Source organism: Vulpes vulpes, chromosome 1 (genome assembly GCF_048418805.1).
Source record: "Vulpes vulpes isolate BD-2025 chromosome 1, VulVul3, whole genome shotgun sequence".
Lineage (NCBI taxonomy): Eukaryota > Metazoa > Chordata > Mammalia > Carnivora > Canidae > Vulpes > Vulpes vulpes.
In genome coordinates, this window is record NC_132780.1 from 133693797 (window position 1) to 133719908 (window position 26112).

The 26112-nt window shown below is 50.0% G+C and overlaps 1 protein-coding gene and 1 long non-coding RNA gene across 3 annotated transcripts; one reads left to right on the forward strand and one right to left on the reverse strand.

Annotated features, from left to right (window-relative positions):
- Positions 1-287: 287 nt before the first annotated feature.
- On the reverse strand, positions 288-8733 carry LOC140594759 (uncharacterized). The gene is made up of 2 exons (XR_011995999.1): positions 8553-8733; positions 288-6583 (listed from the first exon to the last, which is right to left on the reverse strand). It is a non-coding gene; the product is annotated as an uncharacterized lncRNA (long non-coding RNA).
- Positions 8734-11275: 2542 nt separating this feature from the next.
- On the forward strand, positions 11276-25136 carry ARMC12 (armadillo repeat containing 12). Of its 2 annotated transcripts, XM_025990804.2 has the most exons (6): positions 11858-15411; positions 16031-16176; positions 16404-16538; positions 22798-22971; positions 23120-23191; positions 24768-25136. In XM_025990804.2, the coding sequence occupies exons 1-6, from the start codon at positions 15168-15170 to the stop codon at positions 25098-25100; spliced, it is 1104 nt and encodes a 367-aa protein (XP_025846589.1). In that variant the 5' UTR covers positions 11858-15167; the 3' UTR covers positions 25101-25136. The 2 variants fall into 2 exon arrangements, with proteins under 2 accessions (XP_072586967.1, XP_025846589.1); XM_072730866.1 differs by lacking the exons at positions 11858-15411; positions 16031-16176 and adding an exon at positions 11276-11644.
- The last annotated feature ends 976 nt before the right edge of the window (positions 25137-26112 follow it).

Consider the following 26112-nt stretch of genomic DNA (forward strand, 5'->3'; position numbering starts at 1 on the left):
CCACGGTGGACGTGGAACCTACTTTTAAATTTTTTTTTTTAATTAAAAGACACATATAGGGTGTCTGGGTAGCTCAGTTGGTGAAGCGTCTGCCTTTGGCCCAGGTCCTGATCCCAGGGTCCTGGGACAGAGTCCTGTATTGGGCTCCCTGCTCTGTAGGGAGCGGCCTTCTCCCTCTGCCTCTGTCTGTCACTTCCCCTGCTTGTGTTCTCTTTCTGTCAAATAAATAAATAAGTAAAATCTTAAAAAATGAAATCAAATAAAAGACACACATACAGAGAAACATATAGAACAGTCATGCTCAGTTTAATGAATTATAAAGCAAGCACCCATGTAAACACCACCCAGAATGCCTGGTGCCCCTTGTAGTCCACAGTGCTGGCTGTAATCTCCCCTTGGACCCCAACATCAAAGACTGGGCATCTTGGCTGCAAACACCATGCACTTCCTGCTCCCCAGATTTAAGGGGACACAGAGACAGAGATGGGGTGGAACCCATGGGCTTTGGAACCTAGAATTTCCCATCAGTCCAACCCCAAGCTTGACTACAACTCCTGTTCTGGTGAGCTGAAGGAACAAAAACACACCCATTTCCCCTTTTTGGGAGGGGGGTTTCCGTACTGGCCTCCCCAGGCCAAGTCTTGGCTGGGGGGTGGGGGATGTCCCCAGTGAAAGTCAAGGAGAAATGTGCCTTCCCTGCATCCATGCTAAAAATAATCCCAGGCAGTGCTGCTGCCACTGAGCAGCAGGAAGGACAGAATCATGTTTTGCTTTAAACCTAGAAGCAGCTCAGCAGTTGGGGGTGAGGGAGGGGTGGTAGACAGAGGCTAGGGATCTGAGAACCCTGGCAGTGCTCTCCCAGCCCCCACCTCCCAGCTGCAGCTGGTCCTCTCAGGGGGTGCCTGGGAGGGGGGTGAGAGAGAGAGAGAGAATGTGTATATGTGGTGACAGGGCCTTCCAGCAGAGCAGGAAGCTGGGGAAGGTTGGAGATGGGTGGGGAGGGGTCTCTGTCCTGCTAACCAAACTGTGTAGGCTGCAGGGCAAGAGTCATGTACTCTGCGGGGTCCCCACCACCTCTGAGAAGAGCTCTGACCCAGCACCCCACACCCAGCTCCCTCAGGGGTCCCTGTCCTCCTGCAGGGTGGCGCCTGCCCCTTGGGAGTTCCTGGCACACACAGGGCTGAAGTTTGTCACTTCACAGTCCCCAGCTCTGTCTAGCTTTTGCTCTGCCCTAAGACATAGGGAGGTCCTCAAGGGCGGGTGCGGTCCAGTGGTGAGGAATTTCCCTGGAAACGGGAAGTTCAAGATGTGTCAGTGTGGGATCCCAGCTTGAGGAGTAAGTGGCTGAGCATAGGCAAGAGGCACCCCTGGCCGCCCTCTCCTGCTCTCTCTCCCCCCACAGCTCCCCTGGCTGTCTCATGCAGCAGAGGCTTCACATGGTGACAGAATCATCCTGCAGGTGACCTCAATTCTCCCAAGGTAACAATAAAACTATCGTGAATTGAATGAAATGAATGTGTGTCATGTTCCAGGCATTGCACTGTCTTACATGGATTATCTTATTTAATCTCTCAGCGAGCCTGTGTTATCAGAATTATTACTCTACCTATTTACAGATGATGACACTGAGACTTATGATGATGAAGTGCTTGTCCTAGGATCCCACTGGTAGTACGTGGCAGAGACAGGGCTCAAAGTTATGATTTGGGACAGAGAATGTCCAGAGAATCGATGAGACAAATTTTTAGAAATTGGACCTTCCCAGATAATTTAGGGATACATGGTTGCTATACTTGATACTTTGGTAGGAAAACACACACACACACACACACACACACACACACCAAAAACAAACCAGCAGTGGCTTTAGAGTCAAAATTTTCACTACCAGTTATGATTTTGGCCAAGAAACTTGACCATTCTGAGCCTTGGTCTCCATCTCTACAAAATAGGTACAATAATCCTTGTATAGAACTGCTGTAATGAATTCAAATGCAGCATTTTTTCTAAACTTGGAAAACTCCAAGCTCCTTACTGCCTCAGGGCCTTTGCATGTGCTGTAACCTATGCCTGGAACCCTCAGCCCCAGATGTTCACATACTGGTTTGTTTTTGTCATCTTGGTCTCAGGTCTTTCTTTAGACCAGGCTTCCCTGACTAACCCATTACCCTTAGCAGCATCGTTCTTGTTTTTAAGATCTGAAATTACCTTGCTAATTTATTTGTTTTGTTTATGGCCTATCCTCCCTCTCCAACTGCCCAGGATGTAAGTTTCTTGAGCACTAGGATCTCTGTAGGGTTTAAGAACCCATTCCCAATGCTCAAAGCAGCACCTGGCCAAATCAGAGGTTCCTAAATATTTATGAATGAGTGCATGATCATGCTTTAAAAACGCATTATTTTCTAGTTTATTATTTTCTGTCACAGGCTTCACTAAGCTAAAGGCAGTAAATGTGGGTTAATGAGGGCTTGAGAGAGGGCTTTGGGCCTGGCCCATGCCCAGCCCTGAAGCTCCCAGGCTGCATGGAGCCATGCTTGGGCTTCCGGCTGCTCCAGGATAAAGGTCAACCCTTTTGCTGGAACATGAGGTTCTGTACCATCTGGGCCTGCCTGCCTCTGGCCTCATCTCCCTGGGTTCTCCAACCTGTACTCCATGTCCAGGCCAGACCAAACAACTCAAAGTGCCTACTGGAGAATACAGGCTGCTTCATGTCACTGTACCTTTATAGACACTACTCCTTCTACCTGTAACACTCTGCACCCTGGCTCTGCCGGGCTAGCTCCTCTCAGACTTGAAAATTAGCCTCCTCAAAGGAGCCCTCCCTGACTCCTCTGGCCACATCCAGTCCCCAACTTTCCAGGGCACTGTCATGATTTTTTGTTGTTGTTGTTTTACAGTCTCTCAAGTAGCCTAGAGATTTCTTGAGGGCAGTGACCAGGTTTGGCACCCCCAGGATGAAGCACGGTGTCTGGTGCATACAGTAGGTGATTAATAAAAATGCCCCAGCACAGCTTTTAGACTTTGGGTCCCCAGGAATTAACAGAAGTCCTGGAGCACACAGTAGGTGCTCATTAAGTACCCAGTGAATGCATGAACCTCAGCAATCTGACATTGGCAGAAGCTGGGGGCACGGTGAGGCACGCAGGTGGGGAGTAGGAATGGAAGATGCATCCTTGGAAACAAGTCGGTGTCAGAGGGGGCCCCAGGACACTTCCCAGGAAAATGAACATGTAAACAGCAGAAAAAAAACACACACACACACGGATGGATGGAGGCATATAAACAGGGCTCTCAGCGAGCAAAGACAGAGAAGGATGAAAGAGGAAGAACTGGACTCAGAGGGGACAGAATGTGCCCATGAGAGCTGCAGAAGACAGGAAGCCAGAGACTGGAACAGGCTGACTCGCTACAGGATGTCTGGTGCCCTTGCTTCAGCCTCCGGGGGTAGATAAGGGTGGTGTGGGCAGTGTGGTGCTGTGGTCCCTTCCTAGGGTGGGAGGGCTGGGTGAAAGGCCACAGGTCACGAGATTTTGGGACATCTTAGGAAACTCTTCCTCTCTTAGCTCAGAAGAGGCCCTGTGTTATGAAACACAGCACCCAAGATATCACAGCCACAAACCTAGCTTCTTGCCCTTGGGTGAGCAACTTAGTGTTTCTTGCCTCAGTTTTCCCATCAGGAAAGTGAGTACTGTTCTCCTGGAGAGGAACGTTAGGGTCATACTGAGTTAGGACATGTAAGTGAAATGCACATGGCCTGATACAAAGGCCAGGGACTGACATTAACGGTAGTGATTTCTCCCAAAGTCCTGCTGTGCCCAGGTCCTAAGAGAGGCTGTGCCTTCATGTCACTGAGTACCACAGATAGACCCAAGTTCAGAGACTCAGCCTCTGGTTTTTTGATTTGATGCCGGATCAATACAGCAAGGCAAAGTTAATTCCCGCTGAGAGGGTGAGTGGCTGCAGGCATGCCAGCTGGCTGAGAGACAACTGAGGATGCCTTGGCCAGCAAGCCCGACCATTGAGCTCCACCACTGACTGAGTGTTCTCCGGGGCCTCTATGTTTCAGCCTGTCAAATGGGCTGAAGACAGTTTTCTGGCTATCAGATTATACCTCGAGGCATGCATGCACTCCAAGGAGGCAGCGTTCCTGGAATCATTTGAGGAAGAAGGGAAGAAGACCCTGAGGCCTGAGAAATGGAGGACTTACAATTTAAGTACCTGATCTGAGCAATCTGGCAGATTATTTAGAAAGGCTGGCACTGATAGTAGAGTTTAATGTGCATCCCAGCTCTGTCACTTCTCTGAGCCTCAGTTTCCTTAAGTGACAAAGGAGGCTAACAACAGCATCCACCTCCCAGAGTCGTGAATAATAAATGAGCTTGTGTGTACAAAGGCCTGAGCCCAACACTTGGTCCCTGGTAGCAATTGATATTAGCTATTATTGTGAATAATAATGTCACAAGCTCCCGGGGGAGGAAGGCCAGATCACCCTCTGAACACTGAAGCCGCTTTGAGGAGGTTAAGCTGGTCATGACTCAGAAAAATCATTAAGTCACCAAGTGTCAAATTCCATCTTGCAGCTTCCATTAGGATTGTGTGATTCCTAGAGGGGAAGGGGGTGTGATTCTTCCCCCCCCAGACATGGCCCCATGTCTGCCATGTTCTCTGGGACTGATGGGGGGAGGATCACGGACTAACAGGTCTGCCAAGCTTTGGGGGAGGCAACATAAATAGAGCCTTCAGCTCACTTGTCCAGCCAGGCTCAAGAATATTTCTAAAGTACTTGGGGAAACAAGAGTGTCAAGGATGGACCTCATGGGCCCAGAGAACCAGCAGACCCAAATTGGAGGGTCCATGACCTTGGAGGCTGTTGCAGGGCTGGGTGATGAGAGAGAGAAAGGGAACTGGGGTTTTTTATCTTTTGGAATCCAACTTTTCTCCTCCCACCCCACACTCCCACAAGAGTTTGGAACCCAAGGACTGACTGGGGGGTGGTGCAGGGCCCAGGTGGGAGGTGGGCAGATGAGAGCAGGGGTGATTGCCTGACAGCAGGATGCCACAGCTGAAGAAGGAAGTATAAATATACAGCGGCCAGTGTAGGACTGGACAGAGGCCATATGAAACACACGGTACATTCCGGCCCCAGCGTAACAAACTGTACCAGCCTTTTGGAGAGTTGGGAGCACTGTGAAGGGGAGGGAAGAGAGCAGAGGTTCCTTCGAGGTTGGCCCTGCCTCCTCCTCCCCCACTTCTCCCACAGCTCGGGCACCGCAGGGAAAGTCCCGATGTTCCTTTTGCAACCACAGGAAACCTACTATCCCTGCTCACACTCTGTACCCAGTGTTCCTCTCAGCAGCTCCAGACTGGGAGGGAGCAGTGAGTGGGGGAGAGAGAGGGGGTTGGGGGGAGGGCAGTGTAGGCAGCCACAGCAGCCCAGGTACCATGAGGGAAATGGCAAGCATGGCTTGGGCACTAACAGAGCTTTGCAGGGGAGGTACAGATGGCAGTGAGGTGCAGGGAAGGAAGTGCCTTGCCCAAGATCACACAGCCAGTCGTTCACCAGGGTGGGACCAGAGTGCATCCAGAGCTGGGCAGTGCCGGGCAGCTCTCTTGGGTGTACTGTGCAGGCGTGGCAGGCCAGGGAACAGGCAGTGCCCGGGAACTGAGGGTGGGGAGCCCAGATCCAAGGCTGCCTCTACGCTCTGGTTAGCTCTGGGCAGGTCTGGCTTGGGCACCATCCCCTCCACTCCTTCCAAACCTACCCTCCTCCTCCACCTAAATATTAGAGATAATGCATGTAAAGAGGCTAGCATGGAGGCTGCTTGGTGGTGATGTCAACCAGAATGAGTCACCACACCTCCTCTCTCCTCCTCCACACACACAGCTCAAGGCCTAGAACCTCCTGGGATCTTTCTCCCATATCACCACCTCCTTCCTGAGTCCCTATAACTCAACGTTTGGTACTCACCACCTGCTGGCTTGGGTTATTATTTAACCTCATGAGCTGTCTGTTTGTCTCTTCAACTGGTCTGCAAACTGCCCAAGGGCAGGAAATCATTTCAATACACCCAACATTTACTGAACATCAAATCCAGTGCCAAGCTGGGCCTGTGGGGGATGAGCTCAAGTGATGGGGGAGGCCTCAAAGAGGCAGACTGTTTCTGCCTCAAGGACTTTTTAATCTGGTTAGAAGAGCTGGATTAGTAAACAGATCACTAGAATATGAGACAGGCCACACGCTGTGCTGCGAGAAAGGTACAGACTGAATGTGCTGGGCATTCAGAGGGGAGAGGAATCAGATTTGGCTGGCGCTGTTTCAAGCAGGCTTTTATGAGTTGGAGCTTAAGAGATGGGTATGCGGAGGATGGGCACCCCTGGCAGGAGAAATGGCACAGCACACTGTGGAGGTTGCAAGGTGGGAGATGAAAGGACTTCAGCAATTGTGTCTTCAACTTTCTAATGACATCCTTAGCAGGACCCAACAGAGCCTTCCATGTGGTAGGTGCTCAGTAGATAAGTTCTTTGTCCCCTCCTTGGTTTGGAAGCAGTGGAACCTTCAGGAACTGCACTCAGTGACGTCTTTCTGTAGACGGATGGGTAAAGAGAAAACGTGGTTCTGAATAAATCCGGGTTTGGGGCTGGAACAAAGGGAGGGGTCAGGCTCCAGTTTGGGGTCGTCTTCTCCACCCGGCAGTCCACTGCTCGGCCCTTCGTACTCCTGGCGTCTGGCCAGGGGTTTCCCAAGCTATCCCCGAGGGCTGGGCTCCGTTGGCCAGCCCCTGGGAATCCCTGGAGCCTCCTGGATGGTGCGAGGCGCCGTTGGGGAAGGGGGTCCGGGGCGCGAGGAGGAGGCTCCTCCGGGGGAGTCGCTCGAATAGGCCCCCTCCAGCGGGCTTCCGTTGTCACGTGACTGCATCCCGGGTCTTCCAAGTGTGGGGCTGACGCGCTCGGCGATCCTCCTCCAGCCCGGACCGTGCGCTTCTGGGGCTCGGGTGGCGGCCGGGGTGGCTGCTTCTCCCTCGAGGAGCTACGAACACCTGCACCCCTCCCACCTGTGCTCGGGTCCCGCACACGCCCGGGATTCCACTGCGGGGCTCGGGTGGGGGATGGAGACGTCTGGGTGCTGGGAGCCCGGAGCCCGGGCTAGAGGCGGCGAGGAACCCCCGGCCCCCGGCCGGGCGCGCGTCTCCGGGGCTCGGCCCCCGCCCCGGCCGCCCCTGGCCGGGCCCCAGCGCGCGCTCTCAGGCTGCGGCGGCGGGGAGGCTGCGCGCCGAGCGCAAGCCGCGAGCACAAACAGGGCGAGGAGGCTGGTGTGAGCGCCTGGGCCCGGTGCCAGCGCGCCGGGGCTGGAACACAATGTCCCGAGCGGGCGGGCGAGCGGGGAGCGAGAACAGCCTGACTCAGCAGCTGGGTAAGTGGGTGTGCTCGCTCACCAGATCAACCGCTCTTGCAGCCTGCGGTCAGCGACGACCCGACTCTCGGAGGCTCCCTCGAGCGGGGGGGTGGGGGTGGGGGGAGGCGGGCGCATGGCCGGCCCCGGGCTCCCGCCCCTGCCTGCCGCGCGGGACCTCCACGTGGCGCGTTTGCGCATCCCTCTGCCCTCTCGCCCTGCGTTCCGGTGTCTCACGGCCCCCAGCCCGGCGGAGCAGGCTCGCTCCCCCCATCCCCACCGGGAGGGGCGCTCTCCGCCTGCCCCCCGCCAGGTGTGGCCCGGCCTGCAGCTTCTGTGTACAAGTCCCAGTTTCCCCCAAAGCCCACCATCCTGGGAGGCCTCCGGAGGTCTTGGTGTGTGGGATGTAACTCATCGCTGCAGATGGAGGTAGAAATCTGTTCTGGGGTGGTGAGGCGCTGCAGGAAAAGGATGCTGAGAGAAGTGGGATATAGGGCAAGAAGATCTCCCCCACCTCTGTCCCCGGCTGACCCAGAGTTTAGAGGCTCTTCCTGTCCCCTCCCCTCAAAACCACCAGGCCCCTGAAGATTTCCTCAGAAGGAGGGAGAAGCAGGTGGGGAGGTGCTTTGAAGCCTGAGACCTTGCTTCTCTGCCTTACCCACCCTCCCACCCAAAGCCACAACAAAGACTCATGAATCCTGCCATCCAGCCACAAAGCTGCTCCTTCCTCCTCTGTGCCTGCTGTCCTGGTGGGGCCACTATGAGGATGACAGCCCAGGGCAGGGAGCTCAGATGGCAGCCCAGAACAGGACTTTTCCTGGAGGCGGAGACCTGTCCCACACCCTAGCCTCCTGGGGTGTCTGCAAGGTGCCCCAGGGGACACGCTGTGCCTGGAGTGTGCCAGGGCTGGCAGGGAGGGGCTCAGTCCTCTGCTGAGTTCCAGGAAAGGCCCTGGCAGCCAGCATAGGTCTGAGCTCCAGGGCCTTGGAGGGTGGGGTTGGGGGAGGGACCCCAGGCAGCTGAAGTGCCTCACCTGGGCCCCATGCCCCTGGGCCATCTGATGGCATCTTTGGCACCCTCTGAGGAGATGGATGCCAATGCAGGCCTGGGCCATGGATCCCCTTCCCACACATACAGTCCTATTTCCCACAAATGTGCTCACCCAGCCAGTGTTCACCGAATGTCCCAACCAGAAGGTAACTTAACTGTCATCAACTCCAAGCTTCTATCTGATGAATGAAATCTGTCTGTGGTATCCCAGGTCAGTAATTGTTCTGAAGCTGTCTGCATATCTGTTGTGACAGGGACACTCTGACAAGGCAGCCCACTGCCCTTCTGGACTCCCCTGTCTCCAAGTCCAGTCACCTACAGAACATCTGCCCTCACATGACCTGGAAGTGACTGAACTTGTCCTCCTGTATCACACCAGCTCTTCCCCACTGCCCACTGTGACTCTCCCATCCCCCACACTCACCGGGAAGATGGGTTAATTTTTAACTATTTTCTCTCCTTCGCCATCCTGTATCTGACCGACTACCAAATTCCTCCCTTTGTTGCTTTTATTACAAGATGTATTGTTCTTTATTTTTCTCATTCACCTCTTCCTCTCTATCCCCATAGGTTCCACCTTTGGCTCAAATTCCTACAGCCTCTGCCACACTGTCCTTTCTGACCTATGTTTTTCCTTTCTCCTACATAGGTTTTTCCTGGATAGTTTTTCTCAGATGCTGTTTATTGTGTATGCTTTAAGCTTCAGACTCCTCAACCAGGTGTACTGGGTATACCGACTTCTAACCTGTGTGTTCCCTATGAAGGGACCTGGGCTCATTCGTGGTGTGCCTAGATCACAGAGCCTAGCCCTGGGCCTGGTACATAGCAGAAGGGCAGCAAATGTTAGTCAAGGGATCAACCCACTTGATGTGCTGTTTTCTCATTTTTCTCTCTCGACTCAGTCTCCCCATTCCCATAGAGCCTGTTGGTTCCTGGTACTCGGGGCTCAGGCCCTTTTGTTTTGAAGAGTGACTTTTTTAATCTACCAAATCTTCAGAGTCGGGTGGGGAAGGGAGAAGCTGATACTCAAGTTAACATCAATGAATCTGTGCCAAATGCCAACTGCAGAGACCTTGAGTGCAGAGTGGAATGAGTGCAGCTGCCTGTTGGGAATCTCTGCTTCCCTAAGACACATAAAACCACTGAGGAGGGTGGAAGGCTAAAAGGTGAGTTGGGCACAGCTGGTGACTGTGGGTTTACAGAGGGATCTTTTCACAATTGGGAGATTCCAGCTTGCCTAGCTCTGGTCCCTGATGTCCTTAGATTGTTCTCTTTCTTGGCACTGCATTTCATACACACACACACACACACACACACACACACACGCACGCGCGCCTGAGCGCGCGCGCGCGCGCGCGCGCGCGCGCTCTCTCTCTCTCTCTCTCTCTCTCTCTCTCCTGGTGATCTTGGCCTCAGCACTTCAAAATACCTCCTGCAGGGGATCCCTGGGTGGCGCAGAGGTTTGGCGCCTGCCTTTGGCCCAGGGCGCGATCCTGGAGACCCGGGATCGAATCCCACATCAGGCTCCCGGTGCATGGAGCCTGCTTCTTCCTCTGCCTGTGTCTCTGCCTCTCTGTCTCTCTCTGTGACTATCATAAATAAATAAAAATTAAAAAACAAACAAACAAAATACCTCCTGCAGGAAGGCTCTGATAATGTCCACCCAACTTTGATCATTTGGTCAGCTTCTCTCTGAGCCTTATGATCTCCCTTCAATCTCTAATCTATTTTATTGCTTAGTTATGTCCTATAATTTTTTCAGCTCCATAGATTATAAGCTCCTTTATGTCAGGGATAGTTATCTTTCATTTATTTATTTAATAGAATCTACTTATTTTGAGAAGGAAGCGTGGGATAGGACACTGCAACTCTGGAGGCTGTATAAACCTGGATCTGGATTCCAATACTTAGCTGTTTGGCCTTGGGCAAGTCTCTCAACCTCTCTGAGCCTGTTTGTTCATCTGTCGAAGTTGCTGGTGATACTTGCAGAATGAGGGGCAAAGGTCAGAGAGACTACAAAGGGCCAAGAAAGTGCCTTTGCATAGTGATCAGACGACGGCTCGTCTTCTTCCTTGGTTTGGTTGGAATTCTTCCCTGCATTGGGGGACAGAGTTCCTTAACTAGCCCCCCCCCAACACTTGAGCATGAAAAAGGACACTATTAATCATTACACCGGTTCTACAGACGTGGCCCGGGGCGCAAGGCCATGCTACCCTAACTCACAATAACGAGTGAGGACAGGGTTCGGATCCCGAGCCACCAGAACCCCGCGCCTAAGCAGGGAGCCGAGCAGAGCTCAAGCTCAATGAACGTTTGTTGAATGAACTGAGCCAATCCTCCCTCAGTTCTCGCAGCAGCAGCAGCAGCGAGTGAAGCAGCAGATTGAAAAGCCCGCCCCCGCCGCCTCCCCACCCCCACCCCGCCCCCGCCCGGAGCCCGCAGCCCGGAGCCTGGAGCCTCCTTTCTCTAAGATCTCTCCTCCTGCCCGGTTCCCCGCCCTTCGTTGCCGTGGAAACAGTGACGTAGGCGCGAGGGGGCGTGGCCTCTCCATCCTCTCCGGGAGCCCCTGGCCCCTTCCTCCCCGACCAGGGGAGCGGATGAGGCTGGGGTCCTGGACCCTACCGCCCAACTCCGGCCCGGCCAGCCCCGCGGGCCCGTGGTTCGCTCGGGGGCGGCCAGCCCACCGCCAGCCCACCCGGCGCCAGTGAACTAGCGGGGTCCGGAGAACGCCGGCCTCGGCCCCCGGGATCCCTCTCCATCCCTTCCCCGCCGACGGGCCAAGGGATCCCGCCCTAGCCGGGCAGCCTGGGGGGCAGGCGGGAGGGGTGGGAGCCCGGGGGGCGCCGCGGAGCCGCGGAGCCGCGGAGCGCGGGAGGGAAGGGGTTAAACTAGGTGCCGGCGCCGGGCGCGGCGGGAGTGGGGGAAGGGAGCGAAGGGAAAGTGAGAGCGGGGGCGGGGGGGCGGGGGGACGGGAGCGAAAGAACATCCTGTGCCCGCCGCCGGATGCGCGCCTGGGGAGGAGGTAGTCCGGAGGGGGGCTGCGGGGGGGCCGGGGCGGGGAAAGGCGCGGCCTCCGCCCCCCTCCCCGGCCCTCCTCCTCTGGGGGCGCCGCTCCCGGCGCTGTCGCCGCGTTTCTCGCGGTGCCCGCGCTTTGTCTGGAGTAACGAGCTGCCGCGAGGCCCCCGATCCGGTGCCTGGGCCGGGGTAAGCGCCAGCTGGGGCGGGGACGGTCCCGGCGAGTGTGGGGTCCGCGGCGGGGCAGGGCGGCACCCCCAGCGTCTCGCCTCCCCATCTCTGGCTTCCTGACGCGGGTGGGGGGCAGCTCGCACATGGGCTTTGCCCCCTGTTCACCGAGAGTCACAACATACGTTCTCTCATTCAGTCTGACAGCAGCACTTCCTGGTAGTAGGTAAGTTTCCGTAGACCCGTATTCCGGAGGAGGAAACTGAGGCCCGGGTTATGGAGTTTGCTCAAACCCAAGCCCATGGGTCTGCAGTGAGCTTTTCATTATAGAGTAGGCTGGTTCGCCTTGGCTTCCCCTGTCCATACAAGCTCCGGTCCTCTCCAGAGCCACCCACGGAAATGGTCTAACACTGTGTCCTGCACAGTAGCCCCTCCAAGACCTTTTCTAATTAACTAGGCTGAAACACTCATCACCAGAGCCCAGTAGTTTGGGGTTTCATAGGTGGGGAATGGGCTGGGGGGAATAGCACTTCTGGTTTAAGTATTTGGGGGGATGGCTTCAAAGAGTGTTCCAGAGTTGTTCCAGGCAATTAAATGGGTTAGGGGAGTTGAGGTTGATTAGCCCGAAGAAGAGCAGGGTGAGAGGGGTAGAGGGGATGAATAATGTGTCTTAGAGGTGTCATTCAGGCCCACCATCTGTGTGCTCACTGCCTTCCCACACCCAACATTTTGGTCCAGGTGAAACCTGCTTGTAATAGTAATGATTACAGTTGACATTTGATGGGTACTTCATCTTCACAAGCAACCCCATGCAGACATTACTATTCCCATTTTACAGGGAGGGAAGTCAGCTACAAAGAGAGCACAAAGCTAAGTCAGTGACTGAACTAGTTTCGAACCCTGGCAGTCTGGCCAGAGCCCACACTCCTTCACTAAGCGAAACTGCACCTACCATGATGGGAATATCGGCTTTGAAAGTAGAAAGCCAGTGCAGATGACAGAGAGGTGTGTGCTAGGGCAGCCCACGTCTTTTTGGCCTGGTAAGGACAGGTAAGAAACTTGGGGGCTGGCAGTGTGTACATGGAATCTCAGATCTCTCTCATCAGTGGTTCCAGATCTTTGGATTTGACGGAAGAGAAAAAGCAAGAAAACAACATCCAAGTCCTTACAAAGTTGCAGCTTTAATTCATGTACCCTAAGAACATTCAGAACACAACTACCATCTGTTACCACCATTATTTCATAAGGGCAAGTGGATTTTAATTCTCAAAGTAAGAAAGACCTCATCTGAATCAAAATCAGCTATTCCCAAGAATGGATAGTCATTGGCTTTACACCAACAAATGGACATTCCTCTGTGTGTGTGTGTGTGTGTGTGTGTGTGTGTTTCTCATTGTGCTGTGGATTAGTGAAACTGTCACTCTGGGGATGGCCTCTGCCTCTTAATCCCTCTGCTTCATTTCAAAGCAGAACCAAAAGTGGGCTTTAGGTGTAGTAGGAAGGAGTCAGGTTAAAGCCAAGAAGGAACTTTTCTTCTTTGGAAGTCCTTAAAGAACAGGGGAGCACTGCATTTGCTTAGGAAATGAGGGTTGCAGAATCCAGTCCATGGACTGGAGAAGCCAGGAGCTCTGGGTCCTCCCCAGAACTTTGTACTGAAGGGTCTCTCCTCAGATCCACTAGGGTAGCCTTGGAAACTAAAGCAGTCCCATCCGGCAGCCATTTCCTGCCTGAAGTTCATGGGGCATGACAGATGGTTCCATGGCAGCAAGGAGGCCTCCAGGGGCCTCTGTCACCCCTCAGCAGAGTCCATGTAGTCACCCACCTTGGAGCTTGGTAAAGTGCTACGAATGACCCTTGAGGAGGGCTGAGGACAGAAAACAGGAAGGGAAGAGAACAGCCACCTGGGAGTGTTGCCTACAGTCTGGTGTATGATGGGTGCAGGCTCTGAGCAGACAGGCCTGGCTGGCTGCAGCAGCCTTGGGAATGCTATTTCTCTCCCTGTTTCCTGAAAGCCCAAGTGTAGAGCAGGACCTAAAACTTTCCAATGGGAGCTCAAAGCCCTATTCTAGTACATGCTCAGTGCTGGCTCTGGGCCTGAGCCTGTCTTGGAGCTTATCCCCTCCCTTTTCTGTCCCAGGAGGTGAGGCCAGAGGGTAAGGGGACAAGTGGGGAAGGGTCTGGTCTCACTTGCCCCATCTTATTGGTGAACATCAAATCCCCCAAAGTTGGACTCTCATGTTTCTGGGATGGTGGCATTTTCTGTCTCCACGGGAGGCCTCAAGCCTCATCTTCTCTTATAGGAATGGGGTGGGGCAGGGTGCTGGGCACTGGACCATGCTACTCCGATATAGGCCCCATCATGTAAAGGTACAAACCTACCCAGTTTTATTCCTGGAGTTCTAGAGTGGTAATTCTGGATCCCCTCAGATTGCAAGTGCACAGACTGACCTAGGCCAAGGCAGTCCATCCCTTTCTTCTCCAGTGTCACACTGCTTAAATGGGCCTGGAGCCCCTGTAACCAGATCCTCTGTCACTGTTGTGCACTCAAGTCCTCAAAGAATGACAGATGTGATGATTTGGGCACCTACTAAGTGCAGGACTCTCCCAAGTGTTGGAGATGCAGGGAGAGAGAGCTGCCTTCAAGAGTTTCTAGACATGGGATCCCTGGGTGGCGCAGCAGTTTGGCACCTGCCTTTGGCCCAGGGCGCGATCCTGGAGACCCGGGATCGAATCCCACGTCGGGCTCCCAGTGCGTGGAGCCTGCTTCTCCCTCTGCCTGTGTCTCTGCCTCTCTCTATCTCTCTGTGACTATCATAAATAAATAAAAAAAATTAAAAAAAAAAAGAACTGGAATGTGCCAATGAACGTCCCAGTTAAGTGTTTAAAAAAAAAAAAAAAAAAAGAGTTTCTAGACAGACCAGTAGATACTACCCACTACAGGGGAACTACAGTTTCTGAAAGATGATGGGTTTGCCTGAGGACTGCAACACTTTATAAAGTGCTCCCCTTGATGGAAGGGAGCCCTGCCTGTAGAAACATCTCGAGATCCCGCAGTGAATCCATGGTGAAGAAATAAAAGATAGGAGGCCAGAGAGTGAGAGACCAGCCTTGCTGGTACCTAATGGGCACATCCCAAATGCCCCTCCCAGAAACTTCCAAAGGAACCAGCCCAGAAGTTGGGCCTCTGCTGCCCTCTAATGGAGGAAAGCAGCCTCCGGAGCAGCCTGCTGGGGCCCCACCAACCTGATCCCCTAAAGAAGAGGGGATGTGGTGGACCTTCCTGCCTTCAGACTTTTTACTCCCCTACAGTCTTGAGATTGATTTCCTACAGCCTCTGAAGCTGAACCCTCCCTCCTCCCAAGCACTCCTGGCAGCCCCGTTTTCCTATACCCACTCTCTGTCCTGTTTCCCCAGTTTCCTTTGTTGCCCAGGGTTCTGATTCTGGCACTCTGGTTCCTGGCCCTGCCAGAGTTCTAGTTCCAGAAGGCCCTTACCAGGTGCCTTGGGCCTAGCTCCCACCCGGGTGCGAGGCAGCACTGAAGACATGGGCATGAGCATCCCCCGGTGCCTGGGGCATCTGGACATCCGCAAGGGTGTCGTGGGCTTGGCCACAGGTGCTGGGTTCGTCTATCTGCTCTACAAGGCCATCAGGGCGGGTATAAAATGCCAGCCGCCGCTCTGCACTGCCTCACCCATCTGCATCGCCCGTGAGTGTACGGGCCCTGGGGAGAGGGCTCTGCCCCAGGAGGCACCGGCTCTCGAGGCTTCCAGTGTGGGAGGGCCCAAAGGTGACTCCTCCAGGTTCCTCTCTCCCCCTTCCTTCCTCTTCTCCATCTTCCTCAAACCCATCCTCGAGATGCTAGCTCAGAGGCCCCAGGTAGTAGATGGAACTCAAGTGACTCCTCAGGGTTCATCTGGCGGGTCTCCAAATTCTACCTTCACTCCAGCTGCCAGGATGCTACTGCTTGGAAACTTGGCGTTAGCAATTCTACCTAAGGGAAAATTGGGCTACCTGGATGCACAGAGCCTCCTCTAGTCCACACGACAACTTTGTGCAAAGTAGAAAAAGGCACCCTTCTGCAAGGCTCTTGATTGCCATCTGTTGGGATATCCCTGCCATGTACCGATTATGACAAGATGCCATATAGGACTGCTGTAGGCCAGAACATTGTTATAGTAAATATACAAAACCAGGACATGTATGATCTGAATGACACATCATTAGATGTAGTACCCTCGTGCAGTACACGCAGCTCAGCTGTATCTGGTGGTCCTGCATAGAGCAAGAAGGCCTCTTCAGAAAAGGCAAGGCAACCTTGTCCCCAGGTCCCTCTCCCCCTCTTCCCAACCCCATTCTTTGATCACATCTGAGTCCACAGCCTGAACTGGGCTGGGGTGGCTGTCTAGGCCTGGCAGTCGAACGAGAGCGGCACGGGCGGGACTCAGGTGAGCTCCGGAGGCTCCTCAACTCTTTGGAGTGCAAACAGGATGAGTACGCCAAGAGCATGATCCTGCACAGTATCACGCGCTGTGTGTACTTGCTGGAGGCTGAGGTGAGGGAAAGAAAGCAGAAGGTCCCTCCCAGCCAGCCTGGCCCCTGGGGGCTACAGCTGATCCCCACCCCATCCCCCTTGGTTGGCCAGACTTGTGCCCTGGGACCTGTCTTTCTGGTAGATGGCGGGAGGGGTTTGCTGAGGGCCCTTGGTGACATGGGGGGCAGGCAGGGAGCCCAGGACACCTGCTTCTCCCCGCCTCTTCTGTCTCTCCTGGCACACTCTAGGCCTCTGCTTGTACTAATGATGATATCAGGTTGGTGGGCTCCATGCTGGATGACAACGACAACAGTGTCAAAATCCAAGCTCTGAACACACTTAAAGCTTTCTCTGGCATCAGAAAATTCAGGCTTAAAATCCAGGTGAGTCAGAGGCAAGTGGTGGGATGGAGAACACAGAATATCTGTAGTCCATGGGCTCTTTAATGAGCATTGGATAATTGGTCATGTTCCAGAAGTTGTTTGGGTCTGAGTTTGTAATCCAGAAATATGCTTTTCCTTGTAATTAAGTAAGACCCTCCTCAAGGGCCATAAATCTTTGAATCTCATGCTGAAACTGAGCAGGGATGCTTGGAGCCCCAAACAGCAGAAAGCACTGAGATTCTTTCTGGTACCAGCTAATTCAATGACACCAATAGGGTGTGCTACAGTTCGACTTAATTCTGACGCTGTCTACCTGGGGTTAGTGCAGACCCCACAGGTAAAGGGCTCAGTCCCACAAGATTGCCCCCCCCCCTCCACTTCACAAGCCAGTACATTTCACATGCCAGTACTTCCTCCTCTGGTTTCATAATTCACTAGAATGACTTACAGAACTCAGGAAAACGCTTTACTTACATTTACCAGTTTATTATAAAAGATGCAATTGAGCAAGTCAAATGGAAGAGACCTATATGGCAAAGTATGGGGGGGAAGTGTGCAGAGCTTCTGTGTCTTCTCTAGGCATGCCACCTTGTTAGCATCTTAACCTGTTCACCAGCCTTGGAAGTTCTCTGAGCCCTGTTCTTTAGGGGTACTTCTGGAGGTTTCTTTATGTAGGAGTGATTGATCGATCATTGGTCATTGGTGAGTGAACTCAATCTAACCCCTCCCATCCTTCTCCAACCTCCTAATTGTAGCTTGGCCTTTCAGGCCACTAGCTCCCCTCCTCATCCAGAAGCTGTCTACCACCCACCTTGAGTCACCTAATCAGCATAAGCTCTGGGATAGCTGAGAGGAGCTTGTTACCAATAACAAAAGGTCCTTCTATCCAGCAATTGCAAGGATTTTTTTTTTTAAAGATTTTATTTATTTTAGAGCGTGCACATGAATCTCAGTGCTTTCTGCTGTTTGGGGCTCCAAGCATCTCCTTCCTCAGAAGGAGAAGAGGCAAAGAATCTCAAGCAGGCTCTGTGCTGAGCATGGAGCCCAACACAGGGCTACAACACAGGACTCAATCTCATTCGAGACCAGAGCTGAAACCAAGAGTCAGATGCCCAACTGACTGCCACCCAGGCGCCCAGCAAATGCAAAGATTTTAGATTTTAGGAGCTCTGTGCCTAGAACCGGGGACAAAGATCAGATATATTATACCCCTCCCCCCCCCCCCCCCCCCCCCCCCCCCCCCGTGCTGTGATGGTCTGATGCTGGTGGCTGGGCCCCTGATGCCTTCACTACTACCATGTAGAGAAAATATAAGCCACAAACTGTTCCCCCGCTTATCTGTTTCCACACCCATCTTTCCTGGCTGATGCTGTAAAAAAATGGCTTTCTTCCTGTCTATGGTCAACATCAGTCTCAGTCCTGGATCCCATTCCCTTCTGTAATGGCCTCTCCTTAATTAGTTTCTTCGTCTCATATGGCCTTCCCCTACTCCTTTCCAGTAGTATTCAACATGCTGTAATCCTTCCAATCTTAAAAAAACAAACAAACAAACAAACAAAAAAACCTCCTCTTCCTTGACTTCCAAATTTCTCTCTAGCAAATGGTTTCTTCTGAATCAAAAAATAAGTAAAATATTGAAAACTTACAAACATTTTATATGTGTGCAATAGAGAGAACTATAAAGCAAAACACACGGCTGAGAAATAGAACACGACCAATAGGTAAGATGCTCCAGATGCCCCTCCCCAATCTGATCTCTTCCCCAAACAGATGCAATTATTTCCTGCATTTTGTGCATCAATTCCTTGATTTTTTTGTATGGTTTGCTATATATGCAGGTATCAAATTCTAGCAAGGCAAGGCAGATAATAAATGAATAGGCAAAATGTAGTTTGGGATGTTTTTAAGCTTCATGTATCTGGAAGTATGTAGTTTGTATGCTGTGGTTTGCCTTTCCCCCCAACATCGAAAGATTCACCTTTATTTGTGTGGATAGCTCGGTTTCCTTGTTTTCCACTGCTGTATAGTGTTCTCTCATTCATGAATATCCTGCAATTTTATTTATCCATTTGCCCATCGGTATGTATTAAAATGGTTTCCACGTTGTGCCATGAGTGTTTTTGTATAAATCTCCCTTGAGAATATAGGAAGCTTTCTCTAGGACCTATATACAGGAGTGGAATGACTAGGTGAAAAGGTATGCCCAACTTTTCAAAAAGGGTTGTATCAATTTACACCCTCTACCTTGAGTGTTCCCATTGCTTTGTAGTTCCTCCCCAAAACTTGGTATTTTCATTTAAATTTTTTGTATCAAACTTTTTTGGAGAGGGGCACCTGGCTGCCTCAGTCAGTAGAGCATGTGCTCTTGATCTCAGAGTCATGAGTTCAAGCCCCATGTTGAGCATGAAGCCTACTTGAAAGAAAGAAAGAAAGAAAGAAAGAAAGAAAGAAAGAAAGAAAGAAAGAAAGAAAACACCTCTTTTTTGGAAAAAAAAAAGTCTCTAGGTCTTCACTTGCTGGCCACCTTTATTTGGCCCCCTGAGTTTTCCTAAGTCTGTAATTCTCAAGCATATCAGAATTGCTTGCAGAGCTGGTTTTTCACAAGCCTCCCCGGAAATTCTGATGCAGCTGGCTTGGGTAACACTTTGCCCGGGGTATTGTGGGGACCTGATCCCTCTTCTCTCTGGGTAAAAGCAGCCACTCCCTAGCCTCAGTTTTCATCTAGATGTGCTTTCCTGCATCTCTGTCCATAGCCTGGGAACTCCCCCAAACCCCTAGACCCAGCCAGCTGCTCCACTGAGACATCCTAGTGGCTCCCTAACCCAGCCTGTCCAAAATGGGCCTTGCCCTCATTCCCTAAGTAAGACCATTCTGTCCAGAGGGATCTGATCCCATCAACCCTCTGCTTGGTATTCCTCAAGACTCATCATGAAGAGCATGATCCTCCACCTCCTTGCCCCAGTCCTAGCCATTCACAGTGTATGTTTCATGCTCTCCTACTTGCTGGCCCTTGCACCTGCTGTTCCTTCTGCCTTAAACACTACCCCAGAGTAACTCTTACCTGTCCTTCAGGTCTTAGTGGACAACAAGGGGTTGGGGCAGGGAGAAACTGGTACTAATGGGAATGCTGTGATCCTCATTCTAGGATTCTTGCCTTCCTCTTACATGGTTCACGGAAGTGTAGCATGTGGAGTTATCTGTCTTTGGTAATATCTCTCAGTCCAGGGACGCCTGGATGGCTCAGGGATTGCGCCTCTGCCTTAGGCTCAGGGTGTGATCCCAGGATTGAGACCTACATCGGGCTCCCTGTGAGGAGCCTGGTTCTTCGTCTGTGTCTCTGTGCCTCTCTGTGTGTCTCTCATAAATAAATAAATAAAACCTTAAAAAAAATCTCTCAGTCTAAGCATCTTGCATCTCAGAAGCCAAGATCCTTTTGTTCATTCAACAGATGTATATTGAGCGCTAACTTTGTGTTTAGGCGTTGGACATGCAGCAGTGAGCAGAGCAGGAAAGATCCTCGTCCCAATGAGACATATTCTAGAAGGGCAAGGCAAGCAATATATAAATTAGTGAAATATATAATATGTTTCATGTAACAAGTGCGGCAGAAGAAGGGTGATAAAGAAGCTGGTAAGGGGGTGATGGTACAGTTTCAAAGAAAGTCTTCGGGACTTAGAGCTTGATGAACAGTTCTTAGAAATAACACCGAAAGTGTGATCTATAAGAGGAAAAAATGGATACATTGGACTTCATCAAAACTAAAAACATTTGCCCTGTGGGGTACTCTGTTACGAGGATGAAAAGACAAGCTGCAGACAGGAAGGAAATACTTGCAAAGCACATAGCTGACTAAGGACTCCTATGTAGATCATATAGATTTCTCAAAACTCAGTCTTTTAAAAATTCCAATTAGAAAATGGGCAAAAGACTTGGAGATATTGCACTGAAGGAGATCTAGGAGTTGCAAATAAGCCCATGAAAATATGTTTAACATCAGTAGGCACTAGGGAAATGCAAATTAACACCACAATGAGATATCACTATACACCTATTAGGTAGTCCAAACTCAAAATCTGTGACAACACCAAATACTGGTGAAAATAGAGAGGAATGGGCTTTCTCATATGTTGCTGGTGGGAATATACAATGGTACAGCACCCACTCTGGAAAATAGTTTGGCAATTTCTTTAAAAAACAAACCATCAGGGCACCTAGGTGGCTCAGTTGGTTGAAAGTCCAACTCTTAATCTCAACTCTGGCCTTGATCTCAAGGTCATGAGTTCAAGCCCTGCGTTGCGCTCCACGCTGGGTACAGAGACTACTGAAAAACAAACAAAAAATAAGTGATACATTTACTCAGTAGTTGCACTCCTATGCATTTATCCTAGAGAAATGAAAATATCTGCACAAAAACCTGTACACAATTATTTGTATGCACCCCATTTGCCATAGAACTGGAAACAACCCAAATGCCTCTCAACCCGTAAATGGTTATAAACTGTGGTAATCTGTACCATGGAACACTCCTCAGAAATAAAGGGGAGTAATCTATTGATACAACAGCTTGAATCTCAAAGGCATTATACTAAGTGAAAAATCAATCTCAGAAGGTCACAAAGTATGATTCAATGTATGCAACATTCTCAAAGTGACAAAATTATAGAGATGGAAAACAGTTGCATGGTTATCGATGGTTAGGGCTGGTTTGGGTGGGGAGGGGTAAATATGACTATAAATATGACTATAATGGAGTCCCACAAGGGAGATGGGAAAACTATGATGGAATAATCTGTCAATAGCAGTGGTGGTTACATGAAACTACATATGTAATAAAATGAGGAATTCGAATTTGTACCAATCCTGATTTCCTAGGTTTGATATTGTTTATAATTACGTAAGGTGTAACCATTGAGGGCAACTGGGTGAAGAGCACACAGGATGTCTCTGGGCTACTTTTGGCAACTTCCTGAGGGTTATCATGTCCAAAAATAAAAAGTTACAAAATAAAAAGTGTTGCATGTGACAGTGCTGTGGAGAAGAATGAAATAAAGATTGAGGGTAAGGAAGGCTAGGGTGGGAATGGTTGCAGTCTTAAAGAAGTGAGTGGTTAGGGAAGGCCTCACGGAGAAGGTGACATTAAAGAAAAGTCTTGGAGGTATAAGAGAGTGAGCTTTGACTATCTGGAGGGAGAGCATTCTAAGTAGAGAAAACAGCTTGCGCAAAAACAAGGTAAGTGTGTACTTGGCATAATGGCTAAGAGTCCATTATGGCAACCATGGGAGCAAAGAGGAGAAGAGGAGATGAGGTCAAAGAAATTGTGGAGGGAGCGAGGCAGAATATATTGGACCTTGTAAGCCACTGTAAGGGCTTTATCTCTTATGCTGAATGAACTAGGGACCTGAGCAGAAGAGTGACATGTCTAATATGTCTGTTGTCCTAAAAGTAGATTTAGGGGGAGAGGATGGAAGCAGGGAGACAGGAAGCTATTGCAGAAATCCAAGTGAGAAATGATGGTGGCATGGAACACGTTGGTAGAAGCAGCTTGACTGTTGATAGATTTTGAAGGTAGAGCTAACAATTTTCTGAAGGATTCAAAAAGCAATGTGAGGAAAAACAAAGTAGTTAAAGAGGACCACAGATTTTTGACCTGAGTAACTGCAAGGGAGGTGCAACCCAAAGCAGAGACAGAGAAATTGGTGGAAAAAACCAGTTTGGGTGCTGAGTATGTGTTAACTCTGAGAGGTCTATTAAGCATTCTGAGAAGGGGCACCTGGCTGGCTTAGTCGGTGGAGTGTGTGAGTCTTGATCTCGGAGTTGTGAGTTTGAGTCCCACGTTGGGTGAAGAGATCATATAGAAATAAAATCTTGGGGAAAAAAAGCGTTCTGGGGAAGGAGTGGAATTGGCACCTGAATATATGAATCTGGAGTTCAGGGAGAGGTCTGGGCTGGAGTCGGGAAGTTGAAAGGCATTAGCATCAACAATATTTTTAAAACTGTGAGTCTGGATGATATCACTGAGGGAGTGATCAAGATAGAGAAGAAAAGGTTGGGCAGAAGAACCAGGAAAGAAGTCAGTGGGGGAGAAGCCCAGGGCAGAAAGGGGATAGGCATGGCCAACCAGGTCAAGTCACATTGAGAGTGTAAGTTAGAGGGAATTGTCTACAGGGCTTGGGCGCAAGCAGGGAAGAGTGGCTGGCATAGTGTTGGGGAATCACTACATAAAAGCAGTTCCTTTTCCCCTCATCTGCTCCACCCCCAGGAACACTCCATCAAGGTACTGGAACTGATCTCCACCATCTGGGATTCGGAGCTGCACATTGCAGGCCTCAGACTTCTCAACAGCCTCTCACTGCCCGACTATGTACATCCACAGCTGCGACGGGTGATGCCTGCCTTGATGGAGATCCTGCAGTCAGACTATATCCTGGCACAGGTGCCTGAGGACCATAGCCCATGCCCTGCCCTCCTTGACCAGCCCTGGCACAGCACCTAGAGGGAGGGAGAGGGAGAGAGATTTGTGCTTTCCCTGCTGAGGCCCACATTCATCTGCCTTCTCATGCTTTACTATTTCTTTTATTCAGGTGCAAGCTATACGATTGCTGAGCTACTTGGCACAGAAAAACGACCTTCTCTATGATATTCTCAACTGCCAGGTGAGAAAGGAACTGAAGAAGTGTTAATAGATACCAACTCAGGTATTGGGGAAGGAAGAATCATGGATTTCCCTAGGCAGACTTAGCCTTAACGAGATCATTTTATTTCTCTTCCGGCTTTTGTACTGTGTATATTAAAAACTATCTCCTCTTCCATTCTCTGAATAGAATGAGAATTTGTTTTATTGAGAGAGGGATTCTCCTTTAAGGGGCTTTCTGAACATTGAGAGCCAGGTATCCAGTGACAAAACAAAAGGAAATATAGGTATTTTCATATTAGAGAAAAATTACTTATAACAAAAACCATTATTAGGAATAAAGAGGGTCACTACATAATAGTGGTTCAGAGGCCAAAGGAACTCTAAACTTACGTGAACCTAATAACATAACCTCAAATTTATATGGCAAAACTTGATAGAATTACAAGGAAATTTTTTTCTCTTTTTTCAGTTTTAGTGAGGTATAATAGACTAAATTGTAAAATATTTAAAGTGTATATAGTGATGATTTGATATATACATATACATTGTGAAAGGATTCTCACCATCTAGTTGATTAACACATCCACCACTTAACATATTTATCTTTTTGTATGTGTGAAAACATTTAAGTTATACTCTTTTAGCAAATTTCAGTCATATAGTACAGTGTTATTAACTATAATCACCATGTTTTACATTACATTTATAGGCTTTTTTTTTTTTTAAGATAGAGGACACACACATGGCAAGGGAAGGGGCAAAGGGAGAAAGAGAGAGAATCTCTCTAGCATGGTGCCCAACACAGGGCTTAATCTCACAACCCTAAAATCATGACCTGAGCTGAAATCAAGAGTCAGATGCTCAACTGACTGAGCCACCCAGGTACCCCCAGATCTTATTCATCTTATAGCTGAAAGTTTATATACCTTTGTACCAATGTCTCCCTATTTCTTCTACACCACTAGCTCCTAACCACCACTTTTCTACTCTGTTTTTGAGTATGACTTTTTTTCTTTAAATTCCACCAATAAGTGATACCATGCAGTATTTGTTTTTCTCTGTCTACTTATCTGACTTAGCATAATGTCCTCAAACTTCATTCATGTTGTCACAAGCAGCAGGATTTCCTTCTTTCTCATGGCTGAATAAGGAAAAATTGACACATCTACCATCACAATGGAAGATTTAGGAGGTTTGTTTTTTCAGCAATTAATAGATAAAAATCTAAAACCAGTAAGGGTATATTTGCTGTGAATACCATAAATAAGCTTGAGCTATTAGACACACCTAGAACATTTTACAATTAATAAGTGTATATTCCTCTCAAGCACACACAATATTTATAAAAATTAGCCACATGCAAAGCTTTAAAGTTTGACTCAACAGATTTCTCAGAATCAATATTATGATCATATCTCTCATGTTTTATGACCATTGTGCAATTATGTTAGTGATAATGAAAGGAAAACTAAAAAATTCCTATACAGTTGAATCTGAAACTTAGGTATACTGGAGAATTGAGGCAAGAGGAAAATTGAAGAACTTCAGAACTTGTCTTGGATTTCTTTGCCATTGTCTCTCTACGCCCGTTATAGGTGCATTCCAACTTCCTGAACCTGTTTCAGACCACACAGCCAGGGAGTCTGCTGTTTGAGGTACTGGTGTTTGCTGAGCGGCTAAGTGAGGGCCGGAATTCACCCCACTACCGTGCTGTGAAGTGGCATTACAATGAACAGTCTCTGCATGAAGCTCTTTTTGGGGATGAGTCACGACTGGCAGACCGGCTGCTTGCCCTGGTCATCCACCCTGAGGAGGAGGTTCAGATCCAGGCCTGCAAGGTCATAGTCAGCCTGCAGTGCTCCCAGGATGTGGGAGTCCGGCCCTCCTCCTGCCGACCCAGTCATTCCTACTTCAATAGCGGGGAATAAAGTTAAGGAGAGCCAATAAATGACTATGGGAGAAAAGCTTGAAGGGCACTTTCTATCTGAGGCCGTCCAGGGGCTGGGTGTGGTTTTATCCGGCACGATCCCTTCTCCGGGTATGAGGGAACTGGTGCATCTCTGAAACACGTCCCCACTGCCCTGTTTAGGGGACAGATTCCCTTCTTCTCTTGCTGCTTTTCAAATTTGAGTGTGGAGCCAATGCTGTAGGGGAGTTTCAGAGAGAAGGCATGTTTAGGGACTGAGGCCAAAGGTAATCAACAGGAGATAGTATTGCATGGATTCCTAGGGTGGGCTAGGCTGTGCTGCAGTAACAAACAACCTCCAAATCTTAGTGGCTTAAAAAAATGACAGGGTTGTTTCTTTGTCATCCTACATGCCCCTAGCAGGTCAGCTGGGGGGGTGGTGGTGGTGTAGGGGCAGCTGTCTTTTCCAAATCATCTTCTCTCAGTGACCAAGGCTGAGAGTGGCTCTTACTGTGTATCTATAACTCCTGGAAAAGGAAAGGGGAATGTGACAGTGATCACTGGCTCTTTTTTTTTTTTTTTTAAGATTTTATTTATTTATTCATGAGAGACACAGAGAGAAGGCAGAGACATAGGCAGAGGGAGAAACAGGATCCTCGCAGGGAGCCCAATGCAGGACTCGATCCTGGAAATCTGGGATCATACCCTGAGCCGAAGGCAGATGCTCAACTGCTGAGCCACCCAGGCGTCCCTGATCACTGGTTCTTAAAAGTCACACCAGAAATGATGCTCACCACTTCTGTTCACATTGTGTTAGCCAAAGGGGGTATGGAAAATCAGTCTTACCATGTGTAAGGAAGAACTGGAAATATTTGGTGACAGCATTAATGACAGAGACTGCAGGCATATTGGAAGAGTGAGACCTCTGGAATCAGAATCTCAGGTTCAAACCCCAGCTCTGTCACTTACTAGCTCTGTGACCTTGGCCAAACCATTTACCCTATTTGAGCCTTAGTCTTCCCCTCACCTATAAA

Coding starts and splice junctions, on each gene's coding strand:
- ARMC12 (XM_025990804.2), top strand. CDS start 15,168: ATGGGCATGAGCATCCCCCGGTGCCTGGGGCATCTGGACATCCGCAAG. Junction 16,177..16,403: donor TGTACTTGCTGGAGGCTGAG/GTGAGGGAAAGA, acceptor GGCACACTCTAG/GCCTCTGCTTGTACTAATGA. Junction 16,539..22,797: donor AATTCAGGCTTAAAATCCAG/GTGAGTCAGAGG, acceptor CTCCACCCCCAG/GAACACTCCATCAAGGTACT.